We start from the raw sequence: 13373 nt of genomic DNA, 5'->3' as shown, positions 1-13373 counted from the left end.
AGAAAAATCTATCATTCATTAGTTATTAAGAAAACAGTAATCGATCTTACAAAAAGTTATAAACTTCATATAGGATAGAATTTTTGTATTACTCAGTCAGTTGAACTTAATAGCAGTTGATAGATCCTGGGTTGGAAGATTTAAAGAAATTCTATGTTTATTTATTATTAGTCACTATTTTTCATTGGTCCATTGGTTGGGACTGAGTGACGGTGCATAGAGTTTTGTTATTGTTGTTGCCAGAGGCCTGAGTTATGGAACCTAGTCGTACAATAAAAGTAATACAGAAGTCAGTTTTCATAATTATGTATATATTTACTAGTGGACACTTGATGCGTTGCCTTCTACAGATACCCTGATTACTTTTATTAAAGCTATATTTCGTTGTTAATTAATCTCTGGCGTCACTTTGAGTTATTGAAAGAAGTATGTTATGTGTGAAGTATAATCCAAGTAAGCAGCTCACAACATTACACAATAATAGAAAACTCACTTCGTTACGTAGATGTAATCAAACGAGACCTCAAAACAGTGAACATGGATACTGACCATTGAAAGGATATAGCCATAGACCTCACATTCGTGAAGAGAGATGGTGACTAAGAAAGCTATGGACAGCGAAAAAAAACACGGGCCTCAACTCTGAGAGAGAAGCGTGCCATACGAAAAATGGCTGGCTCCTCAACCACCAAAGCGAAAGCCACCTTAACCTGCATTATTTATGGGCGGGAGTGTCCGTCCAAAATAGGGCTCCACAGTCACATGAAAAAAAAGTGTTCTACTATAAGAACCTAAGCCGTTAGGACGGAAGGAGACCAAGCTAATAGAAAGCATACGCACACATACACACTTAGAAGCATACACATAAATATGATATGACAATCTCCAAGAAAGAGACAAACGCTTACAGTCACACACACACACACACACACACAGAGTGAGAGAGAGAGAGAGAGAGAGAGAGAGAGACAGAGTTAATGAATTTAAGTTTGATCTATATACCTTCCTTCTGTACACTTGGCCTATTTTTTTTCTACTAAGACATGGCCTATAGGTTAATGGTTAACAGAAAACCTAGACCTAGGTATTTTTCTATTGAATGGGATGGGTACGTTATAATGCTAACTAAGATAGTAAAGATAATAGCAGATAAGTGAAGACTTACACTAATTATAGGCCACGTTTTTTGTTTTGTTTTAAAGAAACATTCTCCTAATAAGACTTTATATTGAAAGCACCTACTCATTATTTCTTGTGACTATCAAAGTAAGTAAATTTGTTTTTAGCTTAAACCATATTTCCTTTCCGCATTCTGATTAGTAACTTTGATTTTAGAAAAATATTTTAGCTTCCCCTGTAGAGAAAAATGAGGCGCGGCTGCTGAGAAGTAAAGCACTTGGTTTCCTAACCATGGGTCAAGAATTCGAATCCCGCTGAAGACTGGGATTTTTACTATTAGGTTCTCTAATGGGTACCTGACATAAGATAGGGGAAAGTTAAAGGTCGTTGTGCTGGCCACATGACACCCTTGTTAAACGTAGGGACGCAGAAAAAGATGATGTTTACTTCATCTGCCCTATAGATCGCAAGGTCTGAAAGGGAAATGTTTCTTTCTTGTAGTGAAAAGCCGCTATTGGTTTGGGCTAATTTCCATGTTCATTTGCCAGCCATGTTCAGATGTTAAAATGTAAAAGCGTGTTTTGTTTTTAAATTCTGATAATAGAATAAGAATTTACAGAACAACTTCAGCTTCATAAAGAAGAAATTGATTTAAAATAAACATGGTTTATGTTATTTGTCACAATGCTTATATCAAATCATTTTGTCTGTTTGTCTGTTTGTCTGTTAGTTTGGTAAACTTTTTAAAATACAATTTCTCCTTCACCCGATTCTCAGATAAAGTTGAAACTTTCCAAAATTATTTATTGCGCTAATAAAACATGAATGAAAAAAAAAAAAAAAACCCAGTCAATTATTTACTGGTAATTATTACTTTTACTTTTATACCAGCAAGAGAAATTAATCCTTCATTATTCACAGATATGGCGAAATATGCGGGGTTGTCCCCCTTAGAAAAAATGTACAAGTTATTTTTTTCACACCCATTCTCGAATCTTGTTTCCAAAATAAATTATCGTGCATAAAAAAAAACATGAATAAACTGAAAAAAAAATTAGACAATTCATTTTTGATAATTAATTATTCTGTTTGATATAAAAAAAAGGAAAAACATTCTACAAAATTTGAAATATAGTTGCAACAGTGGAGTTCTTCCAATTAGATAAGCTTTTTTAAATGTTTCTTTTTTTTTAATTTTATTCTACCAGGATATACAAAATGCTAATTAAATTTCTGCTAACCAAAAACTTTTATTTTTTAGTTTCAATAGTTTCACAGATATGCCGTCTATGGGTCTTATGACGACGCTGTCTCTGGTGGAGAGCGGCCTGGCTTTAATGCTGTGGGTGGTTGCATTCTCCACACGTGGATGGAGCGTATGGTCCGCCGGTCCAATCGATGTATCAATAGGTTTGTTTACATTTGATGCTGCAGGCACTGTTGGTGACAACCCAACAAGCGGTAAGTATGGACGGACTCCGTCATGTTCAAACTTATAGTTATTCTACTTAAAATAAAAGGGTTGGATTTTGTTTTTAAATTAGCGTTATTAGCATAAAAAAAAATAATTTGATATTTCGCAATACCCCCCCCCAAAAAAATAATTCTACGTAATAAAAGTACATATACAAAACAACAGCAACCAAAAAATTAACAAAGTTGTCAAACTAATAACAGAAACAAACAGAAAACAAACAAACACACAAGGGGATATACACGGCGATAACAACAATTACAACAAAAAAAGGCAACAACAGCAATGACATCAACAATAATGTCAACAGTAATGACAATAACAAAGTTTTCAAATTAAACTAAAAAAAAAAATAAAAAGAAGCCCAAACGTACACAAGAATAAGCACACAAAAGCTACGGTCTGCTGGCTTTTTCAGTTCACGGACCAAAGGTTTGGAACTCACTCCCCATTGATCTCAGACAGACAACATGCTATACCACTTTAAAGAAGAACATTAAGACCTATCTGTTTAAAACTTTTTAGATTAACTGTCATTTTAGCTGTCGTGTCTGTGTCTGTGTTTTTATTATTATTACAGCGCCTTGAGCCTACATTTTGTTTGTCAACAGCGCTTTAGAAATAAAATTATTATTATTAACACAAAGTGATGAATCACATTTGTTATGAATGATCAACATTAAAACCATACAGCATAAATATTTTAGGTTTATTTCGAATAGCTTCTATAAAACACATATTCCTTGCTTATAGCATGCTCATTGGGCAAGTCTAACGCGAGTGGGCGCGAGAAAGCCCCAGTGCTGCCTTTCTTCTCCCTAATAACAACTCTGCTCGAGTCGGGACTTAAACTTGAACCCCCCTGGACTGATGGCTAGACCGTAGTCTACTCTCTATGCATCTCAACCACACATCCCACAGCTTTCATCCAAAATCTTATTTAAAAAAAAGCTCTACGTATACAAATATTCATGATAAATAAATTCCATACAAAACACGTATCCCTTCCTTTGAAAGACGATTTCTAACGCCAAAACGAACACCGCGTCTACATAGTGGCACCAAAACGGCCTGATTTGGCAATCATAATAATAATAATAATAATAATAATAATAATAATAATAATAATAATAATAATCTTTATTATCCGTAAGGAAATTTGTCTTACAATTTGTGCATTACACCAAACAAAAAACATTATAACTATAAGAAACCAAAGTGTACATTCACACCAGACTCACTCATAATTTACATGTGATAAAGTTTATACCAGATTGTTCCTATTTAATGATTTGATTGCCAGGGGAACGCAACATAAGTTACGTGTTGTTGCTTTTTGTACATAGTACAAAGTACGCTTACTGTTTCGCCAGCTCTATGACAAAGCGTTAGGGTTTATTGAAAGAAATTTCTATAAATCGAATAAGAACATAAAACTAAAATGTTATTTAACCTTGGTTAGGTCAATAATAGAATATGCATCCTCTGTTTGGGACCACTCAACTCAAGAAAACTTTAAGAAACTGGAACAGACACAGAATAGAGCAGAGAGGTTCATAACAAACGAATATTCACATTTGACTAGAGTAACACCTTTAGTAAAATCACTAAATTTAGAAAGCCTTCAGGACAGAAGGCTCAAAACTAAAGTAGCAATTATACATAAAACACTGAACCATAATCTTCAAATACAAAAACAAAATTTAATAAAATACTCAGAAAGACACAAAGATAAAGGCACATTCCTCGTCCCATATGCTAGGACAAATTTGTACAAATGCCGGTCAATTCTTATAAGTTATCCAGACAGCTTTTCTTTGGACGATAAACTAGAGAACATGCCATAACCATGCACCTCAAACGTGTTTTCTCTTTGACTGCTTATCTATATATTTATCTATCTATCTATCTATCTACCTATCTATCTATCTATCATGGGATGGTTAACCTATGGCGTTCTACACCCCGGAGATGATACTAAGAAAAAAATGTCTCATCTTCAAAAAATAGTAAAATCGGTCTGCGAAGAATAGATTAATGGGAATTTAACTCAGCTGATATGATGTCAGAGACCCACATGGTTTTAATACTAATGGGCTCCACCAAACCCAGAACACAAAATCTGAAAAATATTGCTCCAGATTTTTGAAATCTTTAGTAATAGAGAAGAAATAAAAATGTACATTATTTTTTATTTAAATAACGGGCTTATGTCCCTTTTTCATTACTTGTGCTCCCACCGCTGATAATAAAACATTTTTATGTGGCTTATTCAGATTATACTTTCATTTACACTAACACCAAGGACAGACAGGTCAACACATCCACGTCTAGACCATACAATACTGTTGAGCAGTCAGAGTTATTGAGAAGTTGATTATAGTCTATGATCAAATACACTGTTAATTGTAATATACCCGCTGAAGTTCTTCAATTCTAAAGTCATATAGGAACATAAGCGAGTGGTAAAAGCAAGATTAGTTTTATCATGTTCATTGCAAAGAGCCAAGCCTCAGAATTTGCGCTATTCAGTTTTAGCTTTATCATCATAGGAATCCTTGGGCCTTGGGCGTCTTTTCTTTGCCTCTTTTTGGGGCTTTATGTGCCTCTTTCATGGGCCATCTTGCCTCTTTTGTGGGCTTTTTTTTTTTTATATGTTTTTATTTGTAAGTTATCATAATTCACAAGTATTAAATCATAAACAATTGAAAAGTGATTAACCTAAAAATATAATAATAGTAATAGAAATATTATTTAATATCAAAGACATACTACCTTTTTTTTTTAAAGGAAACCTCAGAATTTGCGCTATTCAGTTTTAGCTTTATCATCATAGGAATCCTTGGGCCTTGGGCCTCTTTTCTTTGCCTCTTTTTGGGGCTTTATGTGCCTCTTTTATGGGCCATCTTGCCTCTTTTGTGGGCTTTTTTAAATATGTTTTTATTTGTAAGTTATCATAATTCAAAAGTATTAAATCATAAACAATTGAAAAGTGATTAACCTAAAAATATAATAATAGTAATAGAAATATTATTTAATATCAAAGACATATCTACCTAACCAATGAGCCCCCTAAAGACAGAAAAATGATACAAGTATCCTCTACTCCAGAACAATCTACACAATATCAGATATCCCTGACCCCCAACACCCTATTTCTGGAAAACTACCCCTTTTTTTTTTAAAGGAAAACTACCCTTTTTTTTTAAAGGAAAACTATCCTTTTTTTAATTTAGAAATAATCTAGAGATTCCGCCAACAATAAATGTGATTTTTCTGTTTTATTCTACTATAATTGAATAAACTTATATTTGGTGGAAATGCATTAAAATAAAGTACAGGGACGTTTTATAAGAAACAGTCCAGTTACCATAAATTGAGCTGAGAACAAAATACAAACTAAATGAAATAAGATACAAGATGCTTCTTCTCAGAAATGACCAAATATTTCCTAATTTGTATAGAAGTGGAAGTCCCTGAAACCTGACAAGATTACAACTTTTTCAATTATATTTTAAAACAAGTCTAGGTTAGGCACTGCGAAATTTACGTAGGGTAACTCTAGTCTGACCTTTTCATCGTGGTGTGTCCCACATGTCCTTTGTTTCTTTCAGAAAACCCTTTTCTAACGACAATTGCATTAGAAACGATTGGAGGCGTTTTAATGTTTGCAGCTGTGGGACTTTTGGCCATGTCTGTATTTAAAAAGAACAAACTGTCATCCGTGGTATTCATGTGTGCGGCATTCTTGTCAGGTAACAGATATTATATTAGCTTGTACACTTTTTAATAAATAGTAATGTAAAGTTCACCTTTCAGATCTAGTGATCAGTGGGGCAGATGATGTAAAGGTCATCTGTTTCTATGCCCACGGTTAACGAGGGTCTCATGTGGCCAGCACAACGACCAAGACCCTTTACTTTTCCCTACATGATGTCAGGTACCCATAAGACATGGGTGGACTCAAAGGTGCCATAAAGATCTCGAAAGTAAAAACAAATCCCAGTCTTATCCAGGATTCGAACCCGAAACATTAGTTCGTAAGCCAAAGGCTCTACCACTGAGCCACTAATGAATAAATAGGATTTATGTAAGAGAAATAGCATTCTATTCAATATTTGCATTATGTGCGAAAATCTACTAGCTTTATGGTGTATCTGGAGTGCGATATAAGGAGAAATACCTTTTTTTTATAAATATATATAAATTCCATTTTCCTTCTAAGACTTGAAACTTCTTTAAAAAAACAAAAACTAAAAGGGTAATTCACTGACGGGCTAATTTTAAAATAACGGTCTAATTTGTTTTTATTTCATTGGCAACAGACAAGTTTAATTTAGAATCCTATAATTAGTTTAGTTTATCGTGGAAATCGCTAGTATCTCTATAGTCATCCCCCTTGAATATTAGTCCACAATACCTATGGACTACATTGTTGATATTTCTGTTTCTTTATTTTCTCTAGACTGTTGTCGCGTTTAAATCAAACGAGAAATACGCTATAAATAATCGTAAGCTCATTTTATACTCACACACACAGAATCGAAATTATCGTTAATTTTTTTCATATTAAATGTGTATTATCGATATTTTTTTGCAGATCTGTTATCAACTCACTTTGTCTGCTATTTTTACAGATCTGTTATTAACTCACTTTGTCTGGTACAAATCTTGTACAAGTTACCTCTCCACTTTTCCCACTGTCCGATCATGTTGAAACTTTGTACACTACTGTACACTACAGTATTGTCCCTAGAAAGACATGAACCATTCGGAAAATTGACCAAATACTTTGCCAATCAGTCGTGATTAATTAATTTTGTTTTTATAGAAAAAAAAAAGAAGAAAAAAGGCTAATCAGGCTAAAGGGAGATTAACCTTTTGTATAGAATACGATTTCTTAGGTAAGCAATGATAATATTTGTGTAGAGAATCAGACAACAGTTAGATAGAATAAAATGAAACTAGCCGACCCGCGGCGTAGCATACGGCGCTATTTTGAGTGACGGGTGAACCTTTCCTAAAAGACACAGTAGTTCAAATGAGGTGGGAGGTTGGGCGACGTAGAGAATTATATAATACGACTAGTCAACCCACGGCGTAGTATACGCCGCTATTTAGCAGGGCCGCCTTAGGCCAATGCAACCTATGCGACCGCTATATCAGGAGATTTCAAGGAGCTCCTGGTAATTCAGGAGGCCTCGAGAATTCTGCTATAAATTATAAAATGGTTTCATTTAATAATTAACACCTATAATTAACGCTGTGTCCTTTGAAAGTGCGGGGTCTACTGCGGTCACATAGGTTGCATTGGCCTAGGGCCGGCCGTGCAAAATAACGGCGTATGCTAGTATAAATTATTTGTTCTCTCCCCCCCCCCCCCCCCCACTTTTTTCTGAGCCACTAACTCTGTCGCCGCGAAAGTTACGCTGGATAACTCGAGTCCGACTTGCAGAATTAACAGAGTTATCTTTCTATGACATTTTCATCGAGGCTCTGTGCGTGATGTCCCACTTGGTTGGGCGACGTTGAGAATTATATATAGAGAGATCATTAAATGAAACAGTAAAGATCTAAGTCCGTAGTTCAATTCAATGAATATGTCAATGACTGTAAGTGTACTAATTAATTATAAAGAAAACTTTTTGTATAGCATTTGTTAATTAACGGTACTAAATCATCATTTTCATAAGTAATTCCCCATCTACAAAAACACGTCGACTTACTCACATCACATATTGTAAGCATTGGGACTGAAGGGGGAAAAAAGTCTAAATGTAAACAATAAATTAAAACAAACAGTGGTTCGTAGAAGTTTTCCATAGCTTAATAAAAATCTTAAAATCTTTTTTTTTAAAGCATTTTATTTTATTTTTATTGCTTTAAAAATTGCCTACTCTTCTCTTAACAGGCATTTTCATTTTCGCTGCTATTGGCTACTACAGAGTGAATTCCAGTGCGACGATAAATAATCAGAAGGTAACAGGCTTATCTATTGGTTACAGCTGGTACCTGGCCATGATTTCTGGAGTTTTGATCTTGTCAGCTCCAGGTGCTCTTTTTGCAGCAATGAGAAGAGGAGAAATTTCTTTTGGGGGTTATTAAAGAGCGATTCAAACAAACAGACTTGTGAGAGTGTACAGGACTATCATTAAACTTGATCTTTTTTTTTTAATTTGTTTCGTTAGTTCCTTGTGCTTATATCAATGTTTTTGTCAAACTTTTACATGTGGCACCTCTTTTAATGAATAAAAGTTCCAGACCCACTTTTAGTCAGCTGCATGCTTTCCCCTCATCCAGTTGAGTTAGGACGGACTTGTCGTCTGGACTTGTCGTCTGGACTTTTCCTTCACTCTGAGCTGCAGAAATAAACTTGCCTCGCGTCTAGTGCAGGGGTCGGCAACCTTTTGAGTCGGAAGAGCCAAAAATTAGAATTTACAAAATTTTAAAGTTTTTAAAGAGCCACAACATTTACATTTTTTCTTACCAACAATAAATAGTACTCACACAATGAAAAAAACAGCGAATATATTTATTCATATATAATTAGTGTTTTCACAACAAATTATATAATATACATATGACATTATTAGATAATTATTTTTTTTATTTCGGTAGTACCTAAAGAAGTTAAATAAACATTTACTTACAACACTAACTTGTGCTTCACTAACAAACAATTGAACAAACAAATTCATGGGGGAGGGGTGTGTTGAAAAGTGAGTACAAGTGGCTCAGAGATAGAATCGGCGCCTAATTTTCGTTAAAAGATTCTGAACTATTTTAAAAAATGTTTCGATAAAATAAATAATATTTGCGTATGGAACTAAAGAGCCACAGCTTCACACCCAAAGAACCGCACGTGGCTCGCGAGCCGCAGGTTGCCGACCCCGGGTCTAGGGCGCGGTTATTTGTCCTAGTCCAGCGGTTCTAACCTTTTATGCTCGGCGACCCCTTTTTACAATCCCCCACTCTACCACGACCCCCCCCCCTCACACACACACGCATACAGCAATAAAAGAATAGACAATAACAATCCATATTTTCAATTGTCTTAGGCGACCCCTGGCAAATCGTCAATCGACCCCCCAAGGGGGTCGCGACCCACAGGTTGAGAACCCCTGTCCTAGTCGTTTTTAAAAGCTCGGGTACAATTAAGATGAATAAAGAACGAATTGGCACTGACCGAAATATTTTTTTAAAAATTACTTTTGTATAGCGCCTATTTCATGTATCCATGGTTACATGGGCGTAGCCAGGATTTTTTTTCGGGGAGGGTTTTGGGGGGGATTCCGTCCCCCACCCCCGACCTCCCCCCCCCCCCCCCCCCGCGGAAAAAAAATATATATATGTGTGTGTGTACATAATTAATCTTTATTACATTCTGACCCTTTCGGGAGACATTTATTGTTTATTGTAGACTCCCCGCCCTTGCTAGCAAGGGGGTCTGGGGGAGTTCGCAGCGCTCCCCCAGCGCGGGGCGAAGCCCCGCCGAGCACTATTTCTGGTATTGAAAGCCAACAAAATGCATAGTCTGAGGTATCTACAGTGCATTATCTTGCTATTAAAAAGTTTTATTTCAAAAACCTAATGTGCTATTCTTACTGACTTAGACCCTCTCGCGCCGTTCGGCGCATTTTCCGGCAAGCTGTTTCCGCAACTCTTATTTTGAGTAATTCATTTTGTCGGAAAACATGTCCCGCAAAACCTCATGCGACGCTCTGTCACAACCTTACTAAGGATTCGACTCCCAGTTCGGCACATGATTTCTTTGATTTAGACCCGATCTCTATGACTGACTCCTAAAATCTGTCTTAGCCATCTTTGTTGAGACACATTTAATGATTTTCAATTTCGGCAGAAGACTATTCACACTTAATTAATGGAGCCCAAGCCACTGGTAGAAATTTGTAACCTTTCTTGACTACGCTCTTGGAATTACATGCCTGTATTTCGCTTTAGATTTTATATCGAAAAGGAAAGATTTTTTCGTCAAATCATCTGTTGAGGGGTTTTAAACTAAAAAATCTCTGTTTTTTTTGTTTGTTTTGTTTTTAATTCAAAACCCCATTTAGCTACGATCATAGAATTTGGTCACTGTAGTTTGCTTTAAAATTATATTGAAGAGATAGGTTTTCAACTCTAAACGCTCTGTAGGGGAATTTTAAACTCAAAACCATCTGGAGGGGTTTTAAACTTTAAAGAAAAAGCCATCTGGAGGAAGGGGATTTAAACTCAAAACCCCTTTGGCTACGCTCATAGATTTTATAGTGTGTAATTTGCTTTTTTTTTTTATATTGAAGAGATACTTTTTAGCTTCAAACCCCAACTGGAAAAGGGGGGGGGGGGGTAAACTCAAAACCCCTTTGGCTACGCTCATATCGTAAATTTTGGAGGGGGTTTTAAAATCAAAATCTTCCTCAACTGTGTTGTTGGAATTTGGGGATTGTTGTTTGCATTTTTTTTTGTTTTGTTTTATAGAAGAGGGGGATTTCACTGCAAAAACCTCTGGTAGGGGGTTTAAAATTAAAAACCCCCTGTAGGGGGTTTAAACTCAAAGCCCCCTGGTAGAGGGATTTGTATCTCAAAACCCCCTGATAGGGGTTTTTTAAATCTCAAAACCCCCTGGTAGGGGGATTTAAACTCAAAACCCCATGGTAGAGGGTTTTCAACTCAAAACTGCCTCGGCTGTGCTGTGGTAAGTGATGATTTAGTATTAAAATCTCACTTAAAATAAACAAAATGAAAGCAAAAATCAGTCACTTAATTCCGTCCCCCCCCTGCGGGGGGGGGGGGGGTTATTTCATTTCGGGGGGGGGTTTGAACCCCAAGAACCCCCCCCCCTGGCTACGCCCATGCATGGTTACATATTCATACATTTACACTCAGTAGATGCCACAGCGTTTTCAGCTTTCCCCTCCCACCAACACACACCCATTTCATCCCCAACACGCACACCCAGACACTCTCACACACACACAAAAGTGTATATTTATCTACATACAGCAGCGATGCCCAACCTAATTCGACAAGCGGGGCCATTTTAATTTCCGACACTCGTTGTCGCGGGCCACGTCAACGAATAGATACATAGGCCTAAACGAAATGAAATAGACCTGAAACTACTTTAATTAAGAACCCACGGATCACGTATCAGTCTTACATTAATTATTCCACTTTCGGCCAGAGTGTTACAAGATCAGCTGTCGTCATCGAGAAGTTCATAGAAGTCTAATTTATAAAGCGCTGGTTGTGAATGTGTATGTGTCTCGTGTGTGAATGTTGTTCGTATTTTTCATCTATACTGTTCATTTTGACAATTGTAGTCAAACTGAATTTCCACTTGATTGGATCAATAAAACTATCTTATCTTATCTTATCTTAATTGAGGGGATATCCGTGTCAGAAAATGGCTTCATCTCGCTGCTAAAAATGTGAGTAACTTTGTAGATAGCTTTAAAGCAACTCATTTTATTTTATTTTTCGGGTGTGAAATTTCAACATAAATTCTCCAATCACTTGGCGAACGATCTTTTATTACCGGCTAAAAAAAAAGTGTCGCTGAATTTGTTTCATAATGCTGTTTATAAGTTGTCCCATAATTTTTGTATAAACAGCCACAATTTCTTTACAAATCAAATATGTGGGTTTATTATCATGCTCCACAAAAATGTACAGATTTACGATATTACTCTGGTACATTGTACATTCAGTCCTTCGTGATTTAAGATGAGCACATTTCTCATTTCCTATGGACTCGAAGATGACTGTAAAGTCCAATCCTCACTTTAAAAGATCGGACGCATACGTGGCATGGGTTGGTTTGGTCAGTTGCAGATAGGCCTGCTTCTTCTCTCAGCTTTCTGTTGGTTCTTCGCTCTTTCATCCTGGCCTCTTGCCTCAAATCTTGAGACGCCGAGACTCACATCTTCGCACCATGAGGAGCGATCGAGAGCTAGTGCTTCCCAGCCGTAAATGTCAACTCCTTGAAGGAGCTTTTGAGAGTGTCTTTATGGCTCTTGTATTGACCTCCCTGGGAGCGCTTTCCTGCACACAACTCCATGGTACAGAAGTCGTTTGGGAAGGTGATTGTCTGGCAAGCGGACATGTCCCGCCGATCGAAGTTGGGACCTTTTTGCTGTCGCTTTGATACAGTTCATGTTAGACAGCTTTTTTTTTTTTTTGGTGTGTTTTACTGGTTCAGTTCCAATAACAACAGTGAAATACTGTAATCCTCATTAATCTACTGACTCGAACACATGCCTTACATATACAACAGCTTTAGCTCACAACATTGTCAAACCAGAATTCAGAAGCCAAAAACTAAAAAAAAACCAAAAAAACTAATCACTTATTTTTGGAGAAATTTTCCAAACAGAATGTACAATGGCACATTAGCAAAGTTTTTAGAAATTTCTGCTAATTAACTCGAATTTCGTGGGTTCGAACGCCATCGTAATAATTACCACACATTTTTTCGATCATATGAATGTTTAGCTGAAATATTATTTCAACTTAGATTTTGAATTGATTTAATAAAAAAAAATATATTACTAAATTTTTATATCTACAGGAATGACATTTTAAGTATTTATGAACCAACATTCATTAGGAGATATATTTGATATGGTGTAATCCATTTCTAAAAAAATGTTTCTTTGATGATAAAAAATCGATAGGACTCGTAACATGTAACAACACGCTGAAGCTTTCACCATGTAACAACTCACTAGACATGTAACAATTCGCTGCAATGGTAAAAATGAGAAAAACTCGGTGT

The 13373-nt window shown here is 36.2% G+C and overlaps 1 protein-coding gene across 2 annotated transcripts; it reads left to right on the top strand.

Annotated features, from left to right (window-relative positions):
- Positions 1-1116: 1116 nt before the first annotated feature.
- On the top strand, positions 1117-8768 carry LOC106051732 (uncharacterized). Of its 2 annotated transcripts, none has more exons than XM_013206936.2 (4): positions 1117-1266; positions 2390-2580; positions 6208-6348; positions 8505-8768. In XM_013206936.2, the coding sequence occupies exons 2-4, from the start codon at positions 2400-2402 to the stop codon at positions 8696-8698; spliced, it is 516 nt and encodes a 171-aa protein (XP_013062390.2). In that variant the 5' UTR covers positions 1117-1266; positions 2390-2399; the 3' UTR covers positions 8699-8768. The 2 variants fall into 2 exon arrangements, with proteins under 2 accessions (XP_013062390.2, XP_055867673.1); XM_056011698.1 differs by having other exon boundaries at positions 2381-2580.
- Positions 8769-13373: the final 4605 nt, after the last annotated feature.

Source organism: Biomphalaria glabrata, chromosome 15, assembly GCF_947242115.1.
Source record: "Biomphalaria glabrata chromosome 15, xgBioGlab47.1, whole genome shotgun sequence".
NCBI classification, from domain to species: domain Eukaryota; kingdom Metazoa; phylum Mollusca; class Gastropoda; family Planorbidae; genus Biomphalaria; species Biomphalaria glabrata.
This window is presented reverse-complemented; position numbering and strand designations above follow the sequence as displayed.

Coding starts and splice junctions, on each gene's coding strand:
- LOC106051732 (XM_013206936.2), top strand. CDS start 2,400: ATGCCGTCTATGGGTCTTATGACGACGCTGTCTCTGGTGGAGAGCGGC. Junction 2,581..6,207: donor TGGTGACAACCCAACAAGCG/GTAAGTATGGAC, acceptor TGTTTCTTTCAG/AAAACCCTTTTCTAACGACA. Junction 6,349..8,504: donor GTGTGCGGCATTCTTGTCAG/GTAACAGATATT, acceptor TTCTCTTAACAG/GCATTTTCATTTTCGCTGCT.